This window comes from Podarcis erhardii (assembly GCF_964252035.2).
Source record: "Podarcis erhardii genome assembly, chromosome: 15".
Classification (NCBI taxonomy): Eukaryota; Metazoa; Chordata; class Lepidosauria; order Squamata; family Lacertidae; genus Podarcis; species Podarcis erhardii.
The window spans coordinates 3,702,276-3,729,514 of NC_138505.1; the positions used below are offsets into that span (position 1 = coordinate 3,702,276).

The 27,239-nt window shown below is 50.1% G+C and overlaps 1 protein-coding gene and 1 long non-coding RNA gene across 6 annotated transcripts in view; one reads left to right on the forward strand and one right to left on the reverse strand.

Annotated features, from left to right (window-relative positions):
- Window positions 1-506: 506 nt before the first annotated feature.
- Window positions 507-1,323, reverse strand: LOC309331054. The gene is made up of 2 exons (XR_014151709.1): window positions 1,112-1,323; window positions 507-831 (listed from the first exon to the last, which is right to left on the reverse strand). It is a non-coding gene; the product is annotated as an uncharacterized lncRNA (long non-coding RNA).
- A 356-nt stretch (window positions 1,324-1,679) lies between these two features.
- SETDB1 (SET domain bifurcated histone lysine methyltransferase 1) overlaps window positions 1,680-27,239 on the forward strand; it is a 37,319-nt gene continuing 11,759 nt past the window's right edge. The window contains exons 1-15 of one of the 5 annotated variants that reach the window (XM_081840847.1): window positions 1,680-1,734; window positions 6,058-6,280; window positions 9,240-9,400; window positions 11,151-11,188; window positions 12,621-12,717; window positions 13,879-14,007; window positions 16,141-16,342; window positions 17,716-17,789; window positions 19,086-19,291; window positions 20,011-20,140; window positions 20,427-20,568; window positions 21,526-21,690; window positions 23,221-23,823; window positions 24,469-24,585; window positions 26,214-26,383. In XM_081840847.1, the coding sequence (XP_081696973.1) occupies window positions 6,066-6,280; window positions 9,240-9,400; window positions 11,151-11,188; window positions 12,621-12,717; window positions 13,879-14,007; window positions 16,141-16,342; window positions 17,716-17,789; window positions 19,086-19,291; window positions 20,011-20,140; window positions 20,427-20,568; window positions 21,526-21,690; window positions 23,221-23,823; window positions 24,469-24,585; window positions 26,214-26,383 (2,449 nt within the window). In that variant the 5' untranslated portion in view covers window positions 1,680-1,734; window positions 6,058-6,065. Of the gene's footprint in view, window positions 1,735-1,853; window positions 1,897-2,122; window positions 2,145-6,057; window positions 6,281-9,239; window positions 9,401-11,150; window positions 11,189-12,620; window positions 12,718-13,878; window positions 14,008-16,140; window positions 16,343-17,715; window positions 17,790-19,085; window positions 19,292-20,010; window positions 20,141-20,426; window positions 20,569-21,525; window positions 21,691-23,220; window positions 23,824-24,468; window positions 24,586-26,213; window positions 26,384-27,239 lie in introns of those variants that run through there. The other 4 variants (XM_081840844.1, XM_081840846.1, XM_081840845.1 and 1 more) reach the window with 4 other exon arrangements.

A 27,239-nucleotide genomic window follows, 5' to 3' on the forward strand; every position in this document is an offset into this window, starting at 1 on the left:
CAGTTCCACTTTCCTGGTTTCATGGATATGAAAACAATTAAAAGCCGTTTTGTGTGTAAAACTATTCTAAACGTATAAACAGTTGAAAAATAGTTCTGATACACACGCAGCCTAGGAGGAAGATTTCCACTTTAAAGTCTTGTTGAAATGTTTGGAAACGGTTTCGGTCCTTTTGAGGATGGCGGTGAGAATATATGGCAGTCTTTGCCAACCTGGTGAGACTGGGCAAATTCATGAATGATAAGGTTATCAATGGCTATGAGCCACAAATCTCAGTTGCTGGAAACTACAGGGGAAAGGGTGCTGTTATGTTCAAGTCCTGTTTGTGAGTTTTCCACAGGCATCTGGTTGGCCAATATGAGAACAAGATTCAGCTCTTCTTATGTTCTTCGGGGGAACCTCCAGGTCCAGTGGCAGTCTATCTAGATTCCTAGATTCTTTGGGACCTTCTGCTTGCAAAGCAAGTACTCATCCTGAAATATAAATGAAGATTCCAGTCCTCATGATTCTGAATAAAGGGCTGATTTAATGGGAACACGGAATGCTGCCTTATAGCAAGCCATCAGCACAGCCCTGTTTCCTGGGAGTTGAGGTTCAAAACAGCCATGCTATCTGGGTGGGCTGATGGGAGTTGTAGTAGAAAACACCTCGAGGGCGCCAGGTTGAAGGCTGAGATACAAATCCATGCCGAGCGCAGAGTTCAAGGCCTCTGACACTGTGCTGTAAAAGTGCCCTGATGTTATCCAAGGCAGCCCCTCACGGCAGTTCCCACGACCCTTGGAAAGTGAAACGATGCTTGTTTCCTTTGGAGTAAACTTGCTACGCCTTGTGCTATAAGAAAAGCTACTTTCATGCTGTGAAAAGTGTAGCAGAATGAATGGAGAGCTTCAGCGGACATTTATTGGTTCTCTTGGAAGAAAATTATTATTTTGACTGCTGGTCATGAAGGGTTTTCATTCATTCATTCATTCATTCAATTTGTATACCGCCCTTCACCCACAGATTTACAGCTTCCCTCTTTGTGTGAAACTGTTCGCATGTATATTTATATCTACCTCACCCACTCACCGAAAACAAACCTGATTATGTTAATATAAAATTAAATTCCTACCTAAAAAGTCACACTTCTTGACTCTGGAGTGATTTATGTTTTCCTGTTCATTTTTTGCATCTTGAGATACCTGGAGAAAAGGAGGGTGGGGCCGCTTAAATCATCATCATCCTAACGGGATTGTGTCGCTGGTTTTTATTTTTTAAATAAAAGTTGCACAAATCCCAGTTAAGAGTTGAAGTGGGAAAAATAGGCCACTGGCCCTTTAAAAGAAAAAAGACATGCAACCCCTAGGGCGCATGCGCCTTTCCGCCTCCTGCTTCCCAATTGAGCATCCGAAGCCTTCTCCCTATGCAAGTGCTATTGCTGCGCCGCGCATGCGCGCTAAGCCCAAACAGCGGCGGGGTGGGCCTCTTTCCTGAGGCGCATGCGTAGACGTGAGAAGCTTCCCGGCCGCTTCCTCGCGATCTCCTCCCGGCAACCGCCTTCCCGCCACGCATGCGCACAGCTGCCGGCCGGCCGCTCGGTGGGTGTGGCCTAAAAGAAATAGCCTCGGGATATGCGATGTGGCCCCGCCCCCGGAAGCACGTTGACCGGGCTTCCGGTCCATCCTAAAGTGCCCGGTTCCAAGGAAAATAATTCCCCCCCTTTTCTTTGGCCCCTCGGGGGGGGGAGGGGGAGAGGTAGGTATGGGGGGGCTGGAGCTTTGGGAAGGGGGGCTACAAAGGGGGGAGGGGCCTGTCTGTCAGGCAAGGGGAGGGACTTTATTATTGGGGGGGGGAGTGAGTAGGAAGGGGCTGAATGGGGGGGGGCCTGAATGTTAAGACTGGTGCAGGCCTTCAAAGGTGGGCAGGGGGCAGGATTCGGGGTGGGTGGTGCAGATTGGGGGGTGAGGGTCTTGAATGGTGAGACTGGGGCATGCCTTCAAAAGTGGGTGGGGCAGACTGAACTTGGGGGTGGGGTGGGGGCTGCAAAGGTGGGAGGGGCCTGTGTGTCAGGCAAGGGGAGGGACTTTATTATTGGGGGGGGAGTGAGTAGGAAGGGGCTGAATTGGGGGGGGGCTGAATGTTAAGACTGGTGCAGGCCTTCAAAGGTGGGTGGGGGGCTGGATTTGGGGTGGGTGCTGCAGATTGGGGGGTGAATTTGGGGGTGGGGGTCTTGAATGGTGAGACTGGGACATGCCTTCAAAAGTGAGTGGGGCAGACTGAAATTGGGGGTTTGGGGTTGCTACAAATTGTGGAGAGGGCTTGACTTGGGGGGGGGGCTTCCATTAGACGTGCAGGTTGTTGGGGAAAGACATTGGCATGCTCTCAAAAGCTAAAGGGGTTTAGAGAGAGGCCAGATTTGAGAAGGGATGGTGGACCACTGGGTGGGAGTGGGTGTCTCTTTCGGAGGTGTTTGTGTGCGAAAGAGGGAGGCTGAATGAGAGAGGGGTTGAATAGGGGTGCATCTTTCTTAGAGGATGTATTGCTGGGGAAAGGTGGTTGAATCTATTTAGGGCTAAGTGGCATGTGGGGGGTGGGGTAAGAGTAGATGGATTTGGGGGTGAGGGAGGAAAGGGCCATCTCAGGGGACCATTACTCTTCTTGTTGTCGTTTAGTCGTGTCCGCCTCTTCGTCACCCCCTGGACCAGAGCACGCCAGGCCCTCCTGTCTTCCACTGCCTCCCACAGTTTGGTCAAGCTCATGTTCGTAGCTTCGACAACACTGTCCAGCTATCTCATCCTCTGTCGTCCCCTTCTCCTTGTGCCCTCCATCTTTCCCAACATCAGGCTCTTTTCCAGGGAGTCTTCTCTTCTCATGAGGTGGCCAAAGTCTTGGAGCCTCAGCTTCAGGATCTGTCCTTCCAGTGAGCACTCAGGGCTGATTTCCTTCAGAATGGAGAGGTTGGATCTTCTTGCAGTCCATGGGACTCTCAAGAGTCTCCTCCAGCACCAGAATTCAAAAGCATCCATTCTTCGGCGTTCAGCCTTCTTTATGGTCCAGCTCTCACTTCCATATATCACTACTGGGAAAACCAGAGCTTTAACTATACGGACCTTTGTCGGCAAGGTGGTGTCTCTGCTTTTTAGCATGCTGTCTAGGTTTGTCATTGGTTTTCTCCCAAGAAGCAGGCATCTTTTAATTTTGTGACTTTTAATTTTGTGTCTTTTAATTTTGTTACTCTTAGAGCAGAGGAACTTCCCAGGTAGGAAAGCTTCCTGCATCAGAATGTGACTAGCTGGAAGAGACTTGGAGCCTGAATGTGGAGAATACTTTGATCCCTTAGTGGAGGGACAAGTGTGTGAGCTGTTCCAAAGGGATGTGATCCCCTAAAGAGAACAGGGGGCCGTGTTTGAGGGATAGGTAATGGTAAAGGGACCCCTGACCATTAGGTCCAGTCGTGGCCGACTCTGGGGTTGGGGCGCTCATCTCACTTTACTGGCTGAGGGAGCCGGCGTACAGCTTCCGGGTCATGTGGCCAGCAGGACTAAGCCGCTTCTGGCGAACCAGAGCAGTGCACGGAAACACCGTTTACCTTCCCGCCGGAGCGGTACCTATTCATCTACTTGCACTTTGATGTGCTTTCGAACTGCTAGGTTGGCAGGAGCAGGGACCGAGCAATGGGAGCTCACCCCGTCATGGGGATTCGAACCGCCGACCTTCTGATCTGCAAGTCCTAGGCTCTGTGGTTTAACCCATAGTGCCACCCGTGTCCCTCCGTGTTTGAGGGATACATGGGTCTATTCATGTCGTTAATATTTTCCGGGATAAGCGTTTTATGTAGGTAATTGTTTAAAATATTTTCTGGTTTTAAACTTCAGTTATTTAGGAACATAAGAAGGCCTTTGACCCATCTAGTCCAGTATCCTGTTCTCACAGTGTCCAGCAAGCCCGTTTCCTTTTCAGTGGTTTCCCGCAAATTGTATTCAAAAGCATTGCTGCCTCTGACTGGTGGTAGAGCACAGCCGTCATGGCTAGTAGCTATCGATAGACCTCTCTTCCTCCACAAATTTGCCCAGTCCTCTTTTTTAAAATCCATCCAGGTTGGTGGGAATTATTATCTCCTGTGAAAAGAAAGGACTTTTTCACAAAGAGAAACTATGGAATTTGATTCCATAAGAGGTAATAATAATAATACTACAGTGGTACCTTGGGTTACATACGCTTCAGGTTACATACACTTTAGCGTACAGACTCCGCTAACCCAGAAATATTACCTCGGGTTAAGAACTTTGCTTCAGGATGAGAACAGAAATCGTGCTGTGGCGGCGCAGCCACAGTGGGAGGCCCCGTTAGCTAAAGTGGTACTTCACGTTAAGAACAGTTTCAGGTTAAGAACAGACCTCCAGAACGAGTTTAGTCCTTAACCCAAGGTACCACTGTAATAATAATTCATTATTTATACCCCGCCCATCTGGGTGGGTTTCCCCAGCCACTCTGGGAGGCTTCCAACAAAATATTAAAATACAATGGTCTGTTAAACATTAAAAGCTTCCCTAAACAGGGTTGCCTTCAGATGTCTTCTAAAAGTCTGCTAGTTGTTTTTCTCTTTGACATCTGGTGGGAGGGTGTTCCACAGGGTGGGTGCCACTACTGAGAAGGCCCTCTGCCTGGTTCCCTGTAAGTTCACTTCTTGCAGTGAGGGAACCACCAGAAGGCCCTTGGTGCTGGACCTCAGTGTCCGGGCAGAACGATGGGGGTGGAGATGCTCCTTCAGGTATAAATAAATAAATAAATATGTTAAAGCTATGTTAAACAGACAATGGAGAATGCTATGGAAAGCGATTTTGTTCCCCAACTGTGAAGAAGCACACAAGTAGTGGTGACTGCCAGCTTGGACAGCTTGAAAAGTGAATGGGACTAATTCATGCCGAATAAGGCTATCCGTAGCTACTAGCTACAGCGGCTGTGCTTCACTCCATTGTCGCAGGCAGTATGCTTCTGAATACCAGTGGTTGGGAATTGCAAGTGTGGAGAGTGTTCTTGCCCTAAGGCTCTGCTTGCTGGGTTTCCAGAGGAATTGCCGTATTTTTTGCTCTATAAGACTCACTTTTTCCCTCCTAAACGTAAGGGGAAATGTGTGTGCGTCTTATGGAGCGAATGCAGGCTGCGCAGCTATCCCAGAAGCCAGAACAGCAAGAGGGATTGCTGCTTTCACTGCGCAGCGATCCCTCTTGCTGTTCTGGCTTCTGAGATTCAGAATATTTTTTTTCTTGTTTTCCTCCTCCAAAAACTAGGTGCGTCTTGTGGTCTGGTGCGTCTTATAGAGCGAAAAATACGGTAAGTTGGCTGTTGTGCGAATAGGATGCTGGACTTGATGGGGTTTTGGCCTGGTCCAGCAGCCTGGCTCTTCTGACATTCTCACTGCCTGATTGGGTCAGGAGAGGAGATACAAGATACACACACAGAAGCTGCACATAGCCTGATGCCAGCAGGTTGAGTTACAGCCGTTTGGTTTGTGATGGCGTTACATACCGTTCGAAATAAGTCGATGAGATTCCATTTGGCCTGGTTTCATTGTGTATGGCTGGTTTATAGTTCATAAACGCCTTCAGGAGGCACCATTTGCCCGAGAAGCAACCTATATGAGTTTATTAAATATAAACATACAGTGGTGCCCTGCAAGACGAATGCCTCGCAAGACGAAAAACCCGCTAGACGAAAGGGTTTTCCGTTTTTCGAGGCGCTTCGCAAGACGAATTTCCCTATGGAAATTCGCAAGACGAATTTCCCTTCCCCCCCTTTTTCTAAGCCGCTAATAGCTGTTTAGCCGCTAAGCCGCTAATAGCGCTAATCCGCTAATAGGGATGCTTCGCAAGACGAAAAAACCGCTAGACGAACAGACTCGCGGAACGGATTATTTTCGTCTTGCGAGGCACCACTGTACATGCTTTTCTCTTCAGATGGTTGGCAGTGTTTTAAACTGAATGCTTCTGGGAACAATGTAGGGAAGAGGAGGGGAAGGGCTGAACAATGTTTTGGGTGCCCCACGTCTGAACGCTTCCTTCTTTTGAACAACCTCAGTTTCTGCCATGATGGCCGAGTCCCCAGAGATGGAGCTGCAGCAAGAGGTGTTGGAGGAACTAGGGATCTCCCTGGAGGATCTCAAGCAGCTGATCGACGAGGAGCTGGAGAAGTCGGAGCGCATCGCGCAGCGTAAGAAGCAACTGGAGGGCGTGGCGGAGACCGTGAAGCAGAAGGAGGATGAAGTGGCCCGGGTAGACATTCTCCTGGACAACGCTGTGAAGTAAGTTGCAAGCCGGGGTGTGGAGGCATGAAAGCGTTTCCCCCGGTTTAGGTTTGGTTCGATTGCTGCATAATGCTTGCATTTCCTGTGTAAAGCTTCTGCCGGTGAATACTTCACCCTCCTGTGCAGGACAGTCTCTGAAGCAGAAATGGCTAACCTCTGGCCCTCCAGATGTTGCTCAGTTGCAGCTCCCAGCATTCCTGACTTTTGGACATGCTGAGGGGAGCTGAAGTCCCATTTTCTCCCCCCATTTTATGCTCATCGTTTTCTTGAGTTTTTGTTTCCTATTGTGCCCTGTGTCCAGGGCAGCTGTTTACCAGCTCCATCTGGTATGCAGGATGAGACCCTACCTGCCCGCAGACTGCCTCGCCAGAGTGGTGCATGGTTATCTCCTGCTTGGACTACTGCAATGCGCTCTACGTGGGGCTACCTTTGAAGGCGACCCGGAAACTGCAATTAATCCAGAATGTGGCAGCTAGACTGATGACTGGGGCGGCCGCCGAGACCACATAACACCGGTCTTGAAAGACCTACATTGGCTCCCAGTACGTTTCCGAGCACAATTCAAAGTGTTGGTGCTGACCTTTAAAGCCCTAAACGGCCTCGGTCCTGTATATCTGAAGGAGCGTCTCCACCCCCATCATTCTGCCCGGATGCTGAGGTCCAGCGCCAAGGGCCTTCTGGCTGTTCCCTCCCTGTGGGAAGCCAAGTTCCAGGGAACCAGGCAGAGGGCCTTCTCGGTGGTGTCACCTGCCCTGTGGAACACCCTCCCACCAGATGTCCAAGAGAACAACAACTACCAGACTTTTAGAAGACATCTGAAGGCAGCCCTGTTTAGGGAAGCTTTTAATGTTTGATGTATTACAGTATTTTAATATTTTTTTGGAATGCTGCCCAGAGTGGCTGGGGAAGCCCAGCCAGATGGGCGGGGTATAAATAATAAATTATTATTATTATTATTATTATTATTATTATTATTAATAATAATAATAATAATTTTGCTCTGTTGCCAATGCTTTCTTAACTTAGTTTTCAGGCAAGGGTGTTGTTTTGTTAGATGCTCATTAGCTCAGTTGGCTGGAGCACAGGGCTGATAACGCCAAGGTTGCAGGCCTGATCTCCGTAACGGACAGCTGCATATTCCTTCATTGCAGGGTTTTGGATCAGACGATCCCCAGGTCCCTTCCACTGCTATGATTCTGTGGTGCCTTTTTGATCATAGTTGGAGTATTAGTTTTAAGTGTGTGGCAGGCCGCCTTGAGGGCATCTTGGTTTGGAGTAAAGTGGGGTGTCAGAAAACCTCCGCAAACCTAAAACATTTGTGAGAAGGTTCTGTGTTTCCTTGACAAGCTGGTTCTCCCGTAATAGCTTATTTGTTTGTTTGTTTATTGAATTTATATCTCACCTTGAGGTGGTGTACATAGTTCCCCCCCATCTCACTGAATTCCCCTCAACAACCCTGTAAGGTAGTTACAGGCAGGTAGCCGTGTTGGTCTGCCGTAGTCGAAACAAAATACAAAAAATTCCTTCCAGTAGCACCTTAGAGACCAACTAAGTTTGTTATTGGTATGATATTTTGTGTGCATGCACGCTTCTTCAGATACACTGAAACAGAAGTCACCAGACCCTTATATATAGTGAGAAGGTGGGGAGGTGTATTACTCAGAAGGGTGGTGGGAATGGGTGATTGGCAGATAGGTGTGGTAAACCTGTTGACGGCTGTTAATGACTGCAATTGGTCGTCTTCTTCTTTGGCGATCCCTCGTAGCCGAGTAAGATTGTCTTCCATAAACACGGTTTTAACAGTGAGTCAGTAAGTGACTGTGGAGGCCAATTCTGGATCCACGCGTCCTTCCACAGTGGGGACATTGGTTTCCGGGCATGAGCTGATCACGGTGTGGATTTGCCAAGCGTGCCTTCCTCCTAGCACATTTCTAGCATGTGCTAGAATTGGTCTTACAGGAAAAAGCAAAGGGTGAGATGGCTAAAAATAGCTTTATCATGTATTCTGTAAGGTAGGTTGGGCTGTGAGGCAGTGACACCCCCCCCCCCCAGATCACACCCAGTGAGCTCTATGGCTGAGTGAGGATTCGAACCCTCGTCTTCCAAACTATAGTCTGACACTCCAACACACTGATTTCTCCAGTGTGGTGTAGTGGTTAAGAGCGGTAATCTCGTAATCTGATGAACCGGGTTCATGTCTCCGCTCCTCCACCTGCAGCTGCTGGGTGACCTTGGGCCAGTCATACTTCTCTGAAGTCTCTCAGCCCCACTCACCTCACAGAGTGTTTGTTGTGGGGAGGAAGGGAAAGGAGAATGTTAGTCGCTTTGAGACTCCTTCGGGTAGGGATAAAGCTGAGGCGATTTCACCCCTCCCATATCCAAGAATCTCCTGACGAGTCTGCTAATTCTCCAGAGAGGAGGAGCAGTGTTCTGCTTTCTACTTATTCAGCTCCAGCACCAAGTCAGTCAGTCAGTCAGTGTGTCGGAGAGAGAGAGAGACTGAGTGTTAGAGATCGTGTGTAGAGATAAGGTTGCTGCTAAGAGCAGCTGCAGACACTCAGTGCAGCATTCATTTATGCTTAGACCTATTTAGCTCTGTATATAGTTTTGTATCATAGTTGTAGTTATAGAATAAAAGAAGATATTCTACAGAGCTGCTCTCCGAGTGGTTTATACACTGCTAGACTCTGCTATACTCTGCTGTGCGACGACTGTATTGTGGAAGTGAATCCGGTGCTCACGGCTCTAAGCTGTGAGTCCACAGCACTTTGACCTGTTCCAGTTGGAAGGAGGTGGTCTCTGGAAGTGCTACCCAGCTCGCCTAGCCCAGTCGGGGTTGAAGTGCATGAGTCCAGTTGGTGACACTGGCTCAAGGGCGATGCTGACAAAAGCGGGATATCAAATCCAATTCTTCTTCTCCTCTCTCTCTCTCTCTCTCCTCTTGCTACCCCAACAGGGCTGTGGGTGAATGTGAAGTTCTAGTCAAGGACATATATGCGAACCTGGGCCTGGAGTATCTGGAGACTGACTCGGACGAGGAGGATGCATCCAGGCCCATGGAAGTGATCGAGATCCCTGATGAGGACGACGACGACGACGTCATGAGCATCGATTCAGGTTAGGCGCCTGGTGGAGTCAAGCAAGAAAGACCAGGTGTGGGGGATCTTTGGTCCTCCAACTGTTGCTGAACTACTGACTCTCATTAGCCCTAGCTATGCTTGGAAGGCTAAGGATGATGGGAGTTGTAGTTCAGCAGCATCTGGAGGACCTGAGGCTCTGAGATGTCTTCTGATGCCTTATATGCATATGGGGAAGTGAGGGGCAGGTGGGGCTCGCCGACCTGGGAAGGTAGTCCATCTAGGAGAAGGAGCCAACAGTGTGACGCGACAGCTCAAAAAGCCAATGCAATTCTGGGCTGCATCAATAGGAGTATAGCATCTAGATCAAGGGAAGTAATAGTGCCACTGTATTCTGCTCTGGTCAGACCTCACCTGGAGTACTGTGTCCAGTTCTGGGCACCACAGTTCAAGAAGGACACGGACAAACTGGAACGTGTCCAGAGGAGGGCAACCAAAATGGTCAAAGGCCTGGAAACGATGCCTTATGAGGAACGGCTAAGGGAGCTGGGCATGTTTAGCCTGGAGAAGAGGAGGTTAAGGGGTGATATGATAGCCATGTTCAAATATCTAAAAGGATGTCACATAGAGGAGGGAGAAAGGTTGTTTTCTGCTGCTCCAGAGAAGTGGACACGGAGCAATGGTTCCAAACTACAAGAAAGAAGATTCCACCTAAACCTTAGGAAGAACTTCCTGACAGTAAGAGCTGTTCGACAGTGGAATTTACTGCCAAGGAGTGTAGTGGAGTCTCCTTCTTTGGAGGTCTTTAAGCAGAGGCTTGACAACCATATGTCAGGAGTGCTCTGATGGTGTTTCCTGCTTGGCAGGGGGTTGGACTCGATGGCCCTTGTGGTCTCTTCCAACTCTAGGATTCTATGATTCTATGAAAACTCTGATCCTAAACCTCTGCTGTCTTGCGGGATATCTTTGGGAGAAGAAAAGACTAAGGCATAAACCCTACACGAAACCGGAGACGGTAGGATGGGACCTTGTGCGCCTCCTCCTGGCAACTCCTGCAGCCAAGCTGGTGCCAAATGTATTGCTCTGCTTTCTTTTGGACCACATCAGTGAGGCTGAGGAGTGGGGGGCTTGTCTGAGCAGTCCAGGCTTGTGTCCCAGGGCTTAGGTGCTGCTAATGCATTGGTTTGACTTCATCCACAGAGGTACACTCCACTGTCTCTTGAGACCGATGGAAGCCAACAATATATGCATAGATAAACAAAGCATTTTTAGTTCACTATTTAGCCGATAAAGGCTCCCAGAGCAGCTTGCAACAATTGGTAAAAAGACATCCTCTGCTTACTATGTAAATAGACATCCTGTGCTTACAATGTAAATAACACAGCACTAAAGGGAAACGGAATGGGGAGGGTGGAGGATGTATACTGAAAATCAGGTGCATATTCCCCCTCACACACAATACAGTGGTACCTCGGGTTACAGACGCTTCAGGTTACATACGCTTCAGGTTACAAACTCCGCTAACCCAGAAATAGTACCTCGAGTTAAGAACTTTGCTTCAGGATAAGAACAGAAACCATGCGGTGGCAGCAGGAGGCCCCATTAGCTAAAGTGCTGCTTCAGGTTAAGAACAGTTTCAGGTTAAGAACGGACCTCCAGAACGAATTAAGTTCTTAACCCAAGGTACCACTGTAATTGATTATAACTCATCTGAAATGGGTGGCAGGCTTATAGATACTTCCTAGAAGTAAGGGCTTTTTTTTACATCTAAACTTTTTTTTTAATTACAGCAGATGCAAGTAACAAAATGGCGAAGGATCAGAAGTTGGTGAGTTTTTTGGGTGGTGGGAAATCACTTGAGTATCAAGATCTTATAGATAAATGTTTTCCTGCACCCTGCCCAGCTTCAGCAGGTGCCCTCAGGGCCTGGGGCCCCAATCCTGGGAACTGAAGGTTCCAGCACCCCTTTGTTCAAGGGAGAGGCATGTGCGTTCACAAAAGGGGAGGTGTCTGGGTCTGATGACTGGGTGAAGCTTACTGTGCTGATTCCCACCAGCTGTCACTCCTTGCCACTGGGTGCTTTTCCGTTTGCTGCCTGGGAGCAGGGAGAATTAGCTGGGTGGGTGGGGAAACTGCCAGGGGAAGGGGGTCACCTTGAACATGCGCAGCAAGCTATGTCTGTAACTATGCCACATTTCAAGGGCATTGCTGGCTCAGTTGATTAGAGCAGCTTGCTGATAATGCCAAGGTTGCAGGTTGGGTCCTTGTAGGAGATAGCTGTGTATTCCTACATTGTAAGGGCTTGGACTAGATCAGAGCTTTCCAGACTTTTCAAGTTGGTGGCACACTTTTTGGACATGTGTCATTCTGTGACACAGTAATTCAGGTTGGCATCCTTTTGCCACACAGTAATTCAGGTTGGCATCCTTTCGCGACACAGTAATTCTGGTTTTTCATCCTTTCGCGACACAGGAATTCAGTTTTGCATCATTTCGTGACACAGTGATTCAGTTTTACTGGCAAACTGGAGGTTAAACCAAGCCTTTCCAGCCCCAGGAGAAGTGCAGGGAGAGTTCGTGCAACACGCATACAAACTGCAGCCAACACACTTAACGTGTCGCGACGCACAGTTTGGAAAGCTCTGGACTAGATGAATCTCAGGCTCCCCTTCCAGCTCCACAATTCCATGTTTCTACGACGCAGGTGGTGCTGTGGGTTAAACCACAGAGCCTAGGACTTGCCGATCAGAAGGTTGGCGGTTCGAATCCCTGTGACGGGGTGAGCTCCCGTTGCTCAGTCCCTGTTCCTGCCTACCTAGCAGTTCGAAAGCACCTCAAAGTGCAAGTAGATAAATAGGTACCGCTCTGGCGGGAAGGTAAACGGCGTTTCCGTGCGCTGCTCTGGTTCGCCAGAAGCGGCTTAGTCATGCTGACCACATGACCCGGAAGCTGCACGCCGGCTCCCTCGGCCAGTAAAGCGAGATGAGCGCTGCAACCCCAGAGTCGGCCACGACTGGGCCTAATGGTCAGGGGTCCTTTACGTTTACCTTTACCTATGACTCCCAAGAGCACCACCTCAGCTCTGCTAGTCCAAAAAGGGCCCTCCTGTTCTCCCTCTATGACCAACCATCCAGATGGCATAGCGGGCCAAGAGAAGCTCACCTCTTGGTGTTCCGGGTTCGAGTCCTGTGCTCGTTTTGTTCTCCCGGGAAAAATTTAAAAAGGAGGGAATTAAGAGATGCCTGTCCCTTCTGTCTGCAGCTTCGGGAAGCCATGGCTGCAATGAGGAAGTCTGCGCAGGATGTTCAGAAATTCATGGACGCCGTGAACAAAAAGGATGGCCTGGATTCCTACAGGGGTAGTTGTGCGCGAAAAAATATCAGTGGTCCAATATGTGAGCTGGCTTCAGCTTTTCAGGGCTCCATTTTTATCTGTGTACACTGGGGTGGTCAGTCCTCTGGAGTCCACTTGCCAGTGTGTGTGTGGCTAAAGGGAACCTTGTGATTGGTTTGCATCCATGGCATATACTGGCCAGAAGATATGATTCAGATCCTGATTTGGCTGTTTGTGAGGGGGGAGGCCTCAGTCTGGGGCACTTCGTAGGTTGCAGGGCTGTTATTATTATTTATTGAATTTATATACCGCCCTATACCCAGGGGTCTCAGGGCGGTTCACAGAATAAAATCAATATATAAAACCACATAATATAATACAGCTCTGCTTATGACTGGTGACACAAATCCAAATGCACAAGGAATGTTGCATAGAAGAACTGCCAATCTGGGTATAAAACATCAGCATTTTTTTAGTAAACAATTATGGGGTACGACGACCAGAAATGCTCAAGCATTTTATTGTCAAGTTCCTGGCAGTAACTTCTCTCTGTCTCTCGCAATCTGTCTTCAACTTTCTTATCTTTGGCCAGAACTGGAGCAAGGTCATCCCTCCAGAGAGCACTGAAGCCTGAGAAATTTCAGAAGGATAGCTGCAGAGACAAGGGTAGACATAATAGTTTTGGGGTGAATGAAGAAGCAATCACTTAACATTCTCTAGTCTTCTGTTGGCAGTTCTGTGAGCGTGAGCGAGATGCTTCTGGGTGAGGACTGCAAAATTGCAAATACAGTCGTACCTTGGAACCTGAACACCTTGCTAGTTGAACGTTTTGGCTCCCGAATGCTGCAAACCCGGAAGTGAGTGTTCCGGTTTGCAAACGTTCTTTGGAACCCGAACGTCCGACGCAGCTTCCGATTGGCTGCAGGAGATTCATGCAGCCAATCGGAAGCCGCGCCTTGGTTTCTGAACGTTTTGGAAGTCAAACGGACTTCCGGAACGGATTCCACTTGACTTCCAAGGTACCACTGTAGATCCAGAGGCTTTTTGACCCTGATCCACACAGTCGCAGAGCAGACCTCCAGGTCGCGTGGCAGAGCATCCCATAATGACAGCAGTGACAGATCTGGAGCACAAGGGTCTAAAGGAAATGGTTCTCAAGCATCCTCCCCCCTCTGCCTGTTTGCAGGATCGCAGCAGGTGAGTCCCGGCTGCGAGCTCACCCATGATGGAGACCTGTCCGTCGGAGACCGCGTCCTGGGGAAGAAGCGGACAAAGACCTGGCACAAGGGCACCCTGATCGCCATCCAGACTGTGGGTGAGTGTGCCAGCCTGCTGGCCAAAGATTGCACTGTTTTATTTACTTAGAGCTTGCCTCTCATGTGCACTCGCCACTAAGCGATGTGCGAGGGTGTGCTGCGGAAACAGAAATTGATAACACCAGAATTCAGTTAAAATGTTTCCTGGGATACAGTGGTGTCTCGCAAGACAAAATTAATCCGTTCCGCGATTCTCTTCGTCTAGCGGTTTTTTGTCTTGCGAAGCAAGCCCATTGACTGCTTAGCGGATTAGCGCTATTACCAGCTTTTAGCGGCTTATCGGCTTAGCAGATAAGCAGATAAGCGGCTTAGCGGCTTAGAAAAGGGGGGGAGGGGAAAAAACCCGCATTTTCGTCTTGCGAAGCAAGCCCATAGGAAATTCGTTTAGCGAAGCGCCTCCAAAACGGAAAACCCTTTCGTCTAGCGGGTTTTCCGTCTTGCGAGGCATTCGTCTTGCGGGGCACCACTGTATATTAGGAAGGTCTTCAGTAGGCACCGAAAGTTCAGCAGGGAGAGTGGGCCTGCCTGATCTCAGCTGGAATATATACCGTATTTTTCTCTCTATAGGATGCACTTTTTCCCCTCCAAATTTAAGTGGAAATGTATGTGCGTCCTGTGGAGCGGTTGCAAGCTCCTTGGCTTCAGGGATAGCGACCTGAAGCCTCCAGAGCGCAGCGGAAGCTCCTGCTGCGCTCTGGAGGCTTCGGGTTCCTTTTGCTGAAGCTGGGAGAGCAAGACTTTCCCGGCTTCAGCAGAGAGGGAGAGCTGCGCAGCGCCCCTTCAGCCAAGCAGGAGGAGAAATGGAAGGGGCTCCGTTTCTCCTGCTGCTTCGCTGAAGGGGCGCTGAGCAGAGAGGGGGAGAATTTTTTTACCTTGTTCTCCCCCTCTAAAACAAGGTGCGTCCCATGGTCGGGTGCGTCCTATAGAGCGAAAAATACGGTAACTACAGGTGAGGCGGGCAGGTGTTGGTGAGACTTGCCTGGGACGGTGTTTAGGGGCACTGCTGGTCAGCTGACTGTCGGATCTGCAGAAGCTCCTCTCTCTTCAAAACGCAGGGCGAGACAGCATTTGGAGAGGGTGTTCTGAAAACCGTTGAGGTGGCAAACAAAAAAAAAAAGCCAGATGATTGACAGGTGGGTGGCTGCCCAGCTGTGAGGATTGACCAGGATTGGCAGAACAGGCGCTGCTATGGATACCACATCATGCCCGTTCTGCAATTGTAACATCTCGTTCTTTTTATGGCGGCAGCAACTACACTTCGGAACTCCCAGCCTTTTGATGCTTTCTGTCTACTCACTTCAGCAAGCACGCTTGTTTAGACAACCTACCCAGAAGTTTAGAAATCTGATGTGCACGTTTTAATCTGTTTTCAGTCTTTTTGAAAGTCTTAAATTATCGCTGTTATCTTTTCTTATCGCTAATCCCATACCATCTGTTTTTGTAAACGGCTTTGAGGTTGCATTTTTAAACAGCCGAGCGCTGTGTGTATTTTTTTGAAATAAGGAAAGAAGCGAGGGGTTTGGGGGGAAGAGAGCCATCTGGGGGTCTGTCTACTTGAATAGCAAAGGATCTTGTGCCCCCCAATAACTGCCACGCCACTTCTAATACTCTTCCCCCACAAAAAAGCTTAGGTTAAAAATTGACCCCTATTTGTAATGACCGGCTGGAATGGAAAAAAGTTGGGAGCTGCACGGTCAGGGAAAAAAGAATGCTGTCCAGGGTTGTAAAGACTGTGGAGAGAATAATTGGGTGCACTCTTCCCACCTTGGATCAAATCTACGCTTCCAGGTGCCATAAGAAAGCTGCAGAGATAGCGCAGGATAGTGTGCACCCCGGAAATGATCTCTTTCAGCTTCTGCCTTCTGGAAGAAGGTCCAGGGTTATAAAGACCAGGACTAGCCGCCTGAGAAACAGTTACTATCCAAATGCGATTTTGGTTTTAAATGCAGTATAAGGAGTCTCTATAGGAGTATATTGTATTTTAAAATGGGGTTTCAGAGTTTTTAGGGGGTTTTGAATGTCTTATGTAGATTTTTCAATTTCATTGTTCTGAATGGGACAATATTGTAAAGTTGCGAGCCAGGGTCGCCCCATTTTTCAGCCACTGCCCCTCCCCTTTCGCCCTCTCCCAGGCCCTGGGAAGAAATACAAGGTGAAGTTCGACAACAAAGGGAAGAGCCTTCTCTCGGGGAACCACATCGCCTACGACTACCATCCTTCGGCCGACAAGCTCCATGTTGGGAGCCGGGTGGTGGCTAAGTACAAGGACGGCAACCAGATGTGGCTCTATGCCGGGATCGTGGCCGAGACGCCCAACGCCAAGAACAAGATGAGGTCTGAGGGGCGGGCGCGTCAGAGCGTGTTACCTTTCCCTTTTTATGGTCAAGAAACCATTGCAGTTCTTTCCCGGCCAGTTAACACATGAATGTGCATCATTGCTTCCGATATACAGTGGTACCTCGGGATGCGAACGGGATCCGTTCCAGAGTCCCGTTCGCATCTCGAAGCAAACGTAACCCGTGTTTGCGCGTGTGCGGGTCATGTCTCAGTGCTTCTGTGCATGCACATGACGTCATTTTGACAGTCTGCGCATGCGCATGCGGCGAAACCCAGAAGTAACGCACTCCGTAACTTCCGGGTTGCCACGGAGAGCAACCTGAAAATGCTTAACCCGAAGCGTATTCATCCCGAGGTATGACTGTATTCATTTAGAGAAGCAGGACCAAAGCGGGAGACAGGCCAGCAACAGCGGAGAACTTTTTCCTTTAAGCCCAAGGGCTACGTTCTCTTCTGGGCAGTTTTGTGGGGGCCACTTGCCAGGGCATCGGGAGGGGCCGGGGCAACTGCAGAAAACATCTTTGTTCAGGCCAGCCCCTCCAGACACGTAAAAGTTCTCAGGTTTTTTTTTTAAAGTTTGCTGTTGAATGTTTCAGCGACCTGCTTTTAACTGAATTTTTATCGTTGATTTTTAATCCCCTATTTTGCCTTATTTTTGTGTAAAAAACAGCTCTGAGGTTTCATTACAGTCAAGTGGAATGTAGATTTTCATTAGTGGGTGGAGCAATGTGAATAAGTGGGCGGTGCAAAGTATGTCCGATTTTACCTTTTTTGCACGGTAGACTAGTTCCTACACTTTGGAACTCCCTGCCTATTGGCAGCAGGCAGGCCCTTTCCTTGTGCTCCTTTTTGGCGCCTGCTAAAAACATGTTTGTTCAGACAAGCCTGCCCTGTTTAGAAAGTTTGATGCAAGTTTTAACCCGTTTTCAGTCTTAAATGATTGCTGTTAATTTTCCTTACTGAAAATTTTTATTGCTTTATCTCTTTTTTAAACCACCACGGGGATTCGAACCGCCGACCTTCTGATCGGCAAGTCCTAGGCTCTGTGGTTTAACCCACAGTGCCACCTGCGTCATGGGTGTGTGGATTTTTGGTTATGGAAGGATTTGCGAAAACCCTGTTCCCCTAACACTTGTTTCTTTCCAAAAATGCATCTGTCACTTGACTGTAAACAAAAAAAAAAAAACCAGCAACAGCAAAATACTTGGACGTGGTTTGCAAAAAGGAATAAAACAATGAAATGACCAGTAAAAGAAAAATGGATAAAGACAACTATTTAAAGCATTAAAGGAAAGAAATTGTGCTAGAATCCTTGGGACTGAGTCCTGCTGTTTAACTGTGCGCTTCCTCCCCCCTTCCCTCCCTCCCAGGTTCCTCATCTTCTTCGATGATGGTTACGCCTCCTACGTCGTCCAGCCAGAGCTCTACCTGATCTGCAGGCCTCGTGAGTTTGTTTGTTTCAGTCCGATTGTTCATTTATCTAAACATGTGTCTCTTCTGCCTTCTGAGGGTGTGAGGCTTTTCTCCTCTTTTTACAAAAACTGTGTGTGTAGAGGAAGATGTCAGTTAACTGAAACAGCAGCATTACAGTAAGGGAAAGACGGTAGCAGCTTTGCATCCCTAAAGTTTGCTAGGCAACTCAAAGCAACTTACAACTGTTTCAGCAAAAAAACAAGCACATACAGTACACTAAAACCAGCACACACACACACACACACAGACATATATACACATATACATATATACACACCCACACCCCATTCAGTGCTTTTTTCTGGGGGGACGCAGGGGTACGCATACCCCTAAACATTTTGTGAATCTTAAGTTTGGCCTCATTGAGGGGCAGTATTTCAATATGAATAGGAAAGTGAGAGTACCCCTAAACATTTTCTTAGGGGAAAAAAGCACTGCTCCCATGTATATACACACAGTGGTACCTTGGTTGTCAAATGTAATCTGTTCCGGAAGACCGTTGACTTCCGAAACATTCAACAACCAAGGCGCAAAGGGCGGGCAGCAATTTCAATTGAGAAAATTGGAAAACATGCAGCGGAAGCATTTACTGTGTGTGTGTGTGTGTGTGTGTGTAGATATAGATGGCATTAAAACATCCAAACTACACAACAAGGCCACAGATCAGGGTATCTGAGAGCCAGTGTGGTGCAGTGGTTAAGAGCGGTAGTCTCGTAATCTGGGGAACCGGGTTCGATTCCCCGCTCCTCCACATGCAGCTGCTGGGTGACCTTGGGCCAGTCACACTTCTCTGAAGTCTCTCAGCCCCACTCACCTCACAGAGTGTTTGTCATGGGGGAGGAAGGGAAAGGAGAATGTTAGCCGCTTTGAGACTCCTTCGGGTAGGGATAAAGCGGGATATCAAATCCAAACTCTTCTTCTTCTTCTTTTTGAAGTACAACTCCCATCATTCCCTGCAGGACCACTGGTCAGGGATAATGGGAATTGTAGTCCAAAAAGATCTGGGGAACCAAGTTTGGGAAACCTGGCCATATAGATAATTAAAAGCCAAAGGCCTGATGAAAAATGAGGGTTTTTTGCCTGGCACCTAAAGACATGCAATGATGATGCCAGGCGAGAGCCTCCCTTTCTAAGTTGCTTTGTGTGGATGATAAAGCTGGAAAAGCAAGAGAAGTATTTTGAAAAGTGTTCCGTGCGGGAAAAATTCCTTTTTTAAATACTTTCCTTAAAAAAAAAAAAAGCAATCTGTGTGTTTTCCTTCCACCAGTCAAGAAGTCGTGGGAGGACATAGAAGACATCTCGTGCCGCGATTTCATTGAGGAGTACGTCACGGCGTACCCAAACCGGCCGATGGTCTTGCTCAAGAGCGGCCAGCTGATCAAAACCGAGTGGGAGGGGACCTGGTGGAAGTCCCGCGTGGAAGAAGTGGACGGGAGTCTGGTGAAAATCCTCTTCCTGGTAGGATCCGCTAAGGTATCGCTCACCCTTCCTTGCCTGCTTTGGATTATCTCTCTGTCGGAATACAAGGGGGGTCCGCTGCCCTTTGCGCGTCTTTCCCAGGACGCGAGATTCGTTGCGCCTGCTCCCCTACAGGACAGGGGGGTGAACAGCAGTAGGAGCCCAGCGATTGCAAGAGACAAGTGCTGAACTGCTGGGCCTTTGGGGGGGGTGTACAAACTCCCCCTGCAGGACAGTAGGATGTAGCGCACCAGAAGCCCAGTGTGACTAAGAAATGGATGCTGGGGCGGGTGTTTGCGTACATACCTCCCCCTGCAGGTCAGGAGGGTACATAGCACAGGAAGTCCAGTGTGACCAAAGGATTAGTGCTTTACCATTGGACTTCTGAGAGGGGGTGTTGACACACTCCCCCTGCAGGACAGTAGGATGTAGCGCACCAGAAGCCCAGTGTGACCAAGAGATGGGTGCTGGGGCGGGTGTTTGCGTACATACCTCCCCCTGCAGGTCAGGAGGGTACATAGCACAGGAAGTCCAGTGTGACCAAAAGATTACTGCTGTACCACTGGACTGTGTGTGTGTTTGTGTTGACACACTCCCCCTGCAGGACAGGAGGGTGTACGGCACCAGAAGCCCAGTGTGACCAAGAGTGCTAAACTTGTATGTGCGTATTAATCCCTTGACCCTCCCTGAGGGAACTGAGCCACGGTGCCTTTTTGCTCTCCCCGCACTGCCAGGATGACAAGCGCTGTGAATGGATCTACCGGGGATCCACCCGCCTGGAGCCGATGTTCAGCATGAAGACCTCCACCGCCTCCACCCTGGAGAAAAAGCAAGGAGGGCAAATGAGGACTCGCCCGAACGTCGGTAAAGCCATCCGCCTCCTGTCTTTCTGAGCGCCATTCTGAGAATTGCCTGTGACCCGCATTGTCGGGAATGAGGAGGGGAGATAACGCAAGGGGAAGGGTGTCCTTTAAGTTCGTTAAATTTGTGCATCCCTTCCCCAAAGCAATTTGCAACCGAACCAGAAAAAAAAATATAACAAGCACGGACCCACATTTTGGGACACAGCTGTGTGAAATCGACTTGCCCGCCTCTGTCTCCAAGCTCCTCTCCCATCCTAAACTTTTCCTTTCTCTCTCTCTCCCGCCAGGGGCCGTCCGGAGCAAAGGGCCGGTCGTCCAGTACACGCACGACTTAACAGGGACCAGCTCACAGTTCAAGCCCGTGGAACCTCCTCTGCCAATGCCTGTTGTGATGTCCCAGCCGGTTTCTCCCCAGTTCATTGACGTGGAGTAAGTCGCTGAGGATTGCTCCGCGATGGGGAGCCTGGGAGGGTTATCGCTTGCTCTGTTCGCCGGCGGGCAAAGTGGCATCGCTCCAAGGTCTGCAGGCTGGCAGTCTTGGGTTTGGTGTGTTCAGCTAAAAGCATAGCTGTCAACCGTCCCTTATTTGGCGGGAAATTCCCTAACCCCAGCGCCGTTTCCCGCTGCTGTCCCAGATTGATGATGTCCCTTAAATTTCCCGGGTTTCAAAGGAAGCAGCCGGCCAGGGAGGAGGGAGGCTCCAGCTGTGTTGCTTGGCTGCGTTGCTCACCCAATGAGGAGTCTGAGAATGACTGGGGGGTGGAGCTTGCATGCCTTGTGCCAATCAAATTGGCCGCGTTGCCTGGGGACTCGCCTTTGCTCTGCGCTTCCCAGCGGAGAGGGGACGGTGGTTTTCCTTGCTGCATCCCCTTTGCTGGGTTGCTGCGCTGTGGGAACCACCGCTGGAGGCTTCATTTGACTGCTGGCTGGGCTTTCTGCCTTTGGCTCAGAGAGGCTCAGAAGTTGAACATACCTGTGCTTGGAATTGGATGGATACCTCATCAACGGCCCGCTCACCCTTGCCAGGGTGATCATCTCTTATTTTGGCTGCTGATCCCTTATTTTCGAGGCTGCTGGTCCCTTATTTTCAAATCTGTAAGTTGACAGCTATGAGCTAAAAGGCTAAAGTCACAAATGATGAGGGCAGCCTTTCCACTTGAGACCCTGGGGAGCCACCACTCCTTGGAACGGATGATGCTGGTCTTCCCCTACAACCCTGGACTCCAAATCCCATCATCCACAACAACTGCTCGCACTTGCTGGGAATGATGGGCGTTGGACTCCTAGGACAGAAACAATTGCCTGGCGTTCTCCAGCCATTTCTGCCTCCTTCCTTAACCTTGGGAGTTTTGTACTGAATCTCTCGCCCTCCTCCTTTCGGCGCAGAAGCCTCGAGAGCCAGCTCGCTCAGGCCAAGAAGCAGCAGGTGGCAAAGAAGAGCACTTCGTTCTTGCGTCCCGGTTCGGTGGGATCGGGGCCGCCCTCCCCGACCTCCCCCATCCTGAGCGAAACGCCTCCCGTGGGCAAGACGGGCGTGACCCAGCAGTTCCGGTGAGTGTCAGAGTTCTGAAACCACATGCAGCAGTGAACGTAAATAGCCGTATCGCCATCTCTTGCTCGTCCTGTCTACTCCATGGCAACTCTGCCAGCCTCTGTGCATTGGGTGGGCAGGGCAGGGGAAACAAGAAAGTCTAAAGCTGGAAGCCTACTTTTTATTAATCCCCACGACGGGGTGAGCTCCCACTGCTCTGCCCCAGCCCCTGCCAACCTAGCAGTTTGAAAGCACACTGGCGCAAGTAGATAAATAGGTACCATTGTGGTGGGAAGGTAGACGGCGTTTCTGTGCGCTCTGGTTTCCGTCACGGTGTTCTGTTGCTCCAGTAGCAGTTTAGTCCTGCTGGCCACATGACCCAGAAAACTGTCTGTGGACTAACGTCAGCTCCCTCGGCTCCACAACCTCATAGGTGCCTTTGACTGGACTTAACTGTCCAGGGGCCCTTTACCTTTACCTTTTTGTACAAACAAACCCAGCAAAATCCACTTACCAGAGGCAAAAGTGGGATGGGCATACATACTGTTAGCATCCTTTCATCTTCTCAAATCCACCCCCCTCTTGTCTCTAGCCTCAGAGGTAGACAGAGACTTACAGAACAATCCTGAGTATAGGAAACCAGTTTAAGTTAAGTTGGTGTAAGTTACTGCTGTTCCGTACTCCGTTCAGGAGACAGACTGAGCCTGGCAAAGAGAAAACAAGCCATCAAAGTGGACTTTGACTTAGCATCATCATCAGCCAGTGTGGTGTAGTGGTTAAGGGTGGTAGACTCATAATCTGGTGAACCAGTTTGCTTCCCCGCTCCTCCACATGCAGCTGCTGGGTGACCTTGGGCTAGTCACACTTCTCTGAAGTCTCTCAGCCCCACTCACCTCACAGAGTGCTTGTTGTGGGGGAGGAAGGGAAAGGAGAATGTTAGCCGCTTTGAGACTTCGTAAAGGTAAAGGGACCCCTGACTGTTAGGTCCAGTCGCAGACGACTCTGGTGTTGCGGCTCTCATCTCACTTTACTGACAGAGGGAGCCGGCGTACAGCTTCCGGGTCATGTGGCCAGCATGACTAAGTTGCTTCTGGCAAACCAGAGCAGCGCACGGAAACGCTGTTTACCTTCCCGCCGGAGCGGTACCTATTTATCTACTTGCACTTGGACGTGCTTTCGAACTGCTAGGTGGGCAGGAGCAGGGACCGAGCAACGGGAGCTCACCCCGTCGCGGGGATTCGAACCGCCGACCTTCTGATCGGCAAGCCCAAGAGGCTCAGTGGTTAACCCACAGCGTCACCCACGCCCCTCTGAGACTCCTTAGGGTAGTGATAAAGCGGGATATCAAATCCAAATCCAAACAGCAGAATAGAAGTGCAGCAAAATGAGTAACTCTGCTTTGTGCAGGCCAACGGAGGCTGAAAAGCGGGGGGCATCAGTGGTACCCTGCGATTGAGTGTGGGTGGGTGGATCCTGCCCCAGCTGCACCCGTTGTGCTCACTGCCAGTCCCCCTCTCCCCCCAACCCCACCCCGATTCTCTCCCCGGAAGGTTCTCGGGCGCCCAGCCCTCCAGCAGCCCCACCCCGCAGTTCTACGGCATGATGGACCGGGTGCCCAACGACCCCACCTACCGGGCTCCTGTGGAGAAGCTCTTCTACCTGCCCCACGTCTGCAACTACACCTGCCTCTCCCGGACGCGCCCCTTCCAGACCGACCAGCACCGCAGCCGGAACCCCCTCCTGGTCCCGCTGCTGTACGACTTCCGCCGCATGACGGCCCGCCGGCGGATCAACCGCAAGACGGGCTTCCACGTCATCTACAAGACGCCGTGCGGGCTGTGCCTGCGCAGCATGGCGGAGGTGGAGCGCTACCTCTTCGAGACGAACTGCGACTTCCTCTTCCTGGAGATGTTCTGCCTGGACCCCTACGTCCTGGTGGACCGCAAGTTCCAGCCCTACAAGCCCTTCTACTACATCCCCGACATCACCATGAGCAAGGAGGACGTCCCCCTCTCCTGCGTCAACGAGATCGACAACACCGCCCCGCCCCAGGTGGCCTACAGCAAGGAGCGGATCCCCGGGAAGGGGGTCTACATCAACACCGGCGCCGATTTCCTGGTGGGCTGCGACTGCGAGGACGGGTGCCGGAATAAGTGAGCGGCTTCCTCTTCTCCCCCAAACTGGCCGGTGGGTGGGAAGGACCCTGTTTCAGCTGGAGGGCCCTGCAGTTATTTGCAGCAATGACTTGTTTTGCGTGGGGGTTGTGTTCCTGACCCCCACGTGTGTAATCCCGTTTCCCCCCTAACAAACGCGGAGTGGGTATTATGTAGCACCTGGTGGCAGTGGGGGAATTAGGATTGGGTTCGTTTGTTGCTTGTAACTTGGAAGGTCTCTCAAGTGACTCACGACACCTTTTAAATCCATAAATGCGACTACAATATATTGATTTATTTATTTCGGTTAATTTGGAGAGTTTCTGCCCTGCTCTTCAGCTGCAAAGGTTCCCAGGGAGACTTATGTGCCATCCGTTAAAAAGATGGCAATCTCTGCCCACAGGCTTACAGTCTAAATTAAAGACCCGACAGGCAACGGAAAAGGGATGGAAAGAATTCAGAACTGAACTTGGGCGCCAATTCTTAAAATAGCTGTTCTGGCTGTGTTCTCCAGCTGAACGGGAGGTGGGATTGCAAACCGCTCTGACGCTGCTGTGCAGAGACCCCTGGGGCGCTCCCTGGCCTTACAGCCGGGGGTTTGGTTTCCTGACTTGAGCCCCACACTTCCCCCCTCCTCCTCGACAGGTCCAAATGCGCTTGCCACCAGCTCACGATCCAAGCGACCGCCTGCACCCCGGGGGGCCAGACCAACCCAAACGCCGGGTTCCAGTACAAGAGACTGGAAGAATGCCTCCCCACAGGGTAAGCTTCTTGTTGTTGTTGTCGTTCAGTTGTCGACTCTTTGTGACCCCCTGGACCAGAGCATGCCAGGCACTGCTGTCTTCCATTGCCTCCCGCAGTTTGGTCAAACTCATGTTGGTCACTTTGAGAACACTGTCCCACCACCTCGTCCTCTGTCGTCCCCTTCTCTTTGTGCCCTCCATCTTTCCCAACATCAGGGTCTTTTCTAGGGAGTTTTCTCTTCTCATGAGGTGGCCAAAGTCTTGGAGCCTCAGCTTCAGGATCTGTCCTTCCAGTGAGCACTCAGGGCTGATTTCTTTAAGAATGGATCGGTTTGATCTTCTTGCAGTCCATGGGACTCTCCAGAGTCTCCTCCAGCACCAGAATTCAAAAGCATCTATTCTTTGGCGATCAGCCTTCTTGATGGTCCAGCTCTCACTTCCATACATCACTACTGGGAAAACCACGGCTTTAACTATAGGGACCTTTGTTGGCAAGGTGATGCCCTGCTCTGCTGCCCGACCGGAGGAGGGCAGCCAGGATTGCAAGTGGTTTTGGGAAGCCCTAGTTGTATGAGAAAAAGCATCTTTTTTAACCTGGAGAGGAGTAGCGTAAGAGGAGAGGATGGCAAGCCATCCCCAGAGGTCTGAAAGGCTGCTGGGAATATGGAGGGGACTTGTCTTTTGTTGTTCCAGAAGAAGGAACCAGGAACCACAAGGGGAGGGAATTCCTGGAGAGCAAATTTTGGGCGGACATTGTATGCTTGTTTGTGTCCTCCCATGATGGTTCCTGATTCTCCTCCGCCTTGCCTGATGAGCGCAGGACATGGTTCCAGCATCCCTGACCGATGGTAGCTCAATGTCTGCTTAAATACCTCTGCCGAAAGAGGACTAGATCAGGAGTACTGACCTACCTGGACCAAGTGGCCTGCCTTGAGTACGAGGCAGCTTCCTGACTCTGGGAACATTGCCATCCCTTGTTACCAAGAAAGGTGAAGCAGGCACACTCTCTGGGCCCGAAGAGGAAGTCCGTTCAGTGCTGGACTCCAAACCAGCTTTCACCCAGAAGCATGAGGACTAGAATCTTTCTTTCTTTTTAGAGGAAGGGCTGTAGCTCAGTTGCAGAGAACCAGCCTTGCCTGCAGAAGGTCCCAGACCCCGTTCCTAGGGTTTATAGGTAGGGCCAGGAATGCCCCCTGCAGAGTTGGGTCGACACTAGAGTATGGGTAGGCAAACTAAGGCCTGGGGGCTGGATCCGACCCAATCGCCTTCTAAATCCAGCTCTCGGATGGTCCAGGAATCAGTGTGTTCTTACATGAGTAGAAGTGTGCTTTTATTTAAAATGCATCTCTGGGTTATTTCTGGGGCATAGGAATTTGTTCATTTTTTCTTTCAAAATATAGTCCGGCACCCCACAAGGCCTAAGGGACAGTGGACCGGCCCCCTGCTGAAAAAGTCTGCTGACCCCTGCACTAGAGGGGCCTCAGTGGCTTGGCTCGAGATCAAGGCAGCTTCCTGATTTTGGGAACGTTGCCGTCTCTTCTTGTAAGATGGGTGAGGCAGGCGCACTCTCTGGGCCCAGCAAGCTGCCCTTTCCAATGCTTGACTCTCCCTGCATCTTCTCCCCTCTTCTTCCTGGGCCTCTGCCAGCGTCTACGAGTGCAACAAGCGCTGCAAGTGCAATCGGAACATGTGCACGAACCGCCTGGTGCAACACGGCCTGCAAGTCCGGCTGCAGCTCTTCAAGACGCAGAACAAGGGCTGGGGCATCCGCTGCCTGGACGACATCGCCAGGGGCTCCTTCGTCTGCATCTACGCAGGTACAGGGCGCCGGGCCTGGGGCCTCTGCCTCTCCATCTGCGAGGCAGCCGCCCCAAAGAGCAGCGTTCACGTGCCAAAGGAACTGGGATTAAGCAAGGCTGCTGCACGTGGACATAGCGCCAAGCCATGGTTGAAACAAGCTGTGGTTCACAAGCTAACAGCACCCTATGGCTTCACATTGTGGTTCCCTGGCAGAAAACAAACCATGGTTCAAGTGAGCCACACTTTGGCTAAACAAACCATGGTTCAAATGAGCCACACTTCAGCTAAACAAACCATGGTTCAAATGAGTCACAATTAGGCTAAACAAACCATGGTTCAAATGAGTCACAATTAGGCTAAACAAACTATGGTTCAAATGAGTCACAATTAGGTTAAACAAACCATGGTTCAAGTGAGCCACACTTCGGCTAAACAAACCATGGTTCAAATGCGTCACAATTAGGCTAAACAAACCATGGTTCAAATGAGCCACACTTCGGCTAAACAAACCATGGTTCAAATGTGTCACAATTAGGCTAAACAAACCATGGTTCAAATGAGCCACACTTGGGCTAAACAAACCATGGTTCAAATGAGCCACAATTAGGCTAAACAAACCATGGTTCAAATAAACCTCACCTGGGCTAAGCAAACCATGGTTTAGTGTTAACGTGCAAACCACATTGTTGGTGGCCATTGTTGCCTCCTGCCTTCCATAGTTTAACTTTGCACTGCATGAAAAGAAATCCTTTTATTTGTCCCGAATCTTCCAATACTCAGCTTCATTGGACATCCAGAAGTTTTAGTGTTCCTCACCCTTCATATTTTACTGATTTTCAGATATAGCAGGTCTGAAGAAACAATAAGCGTAAT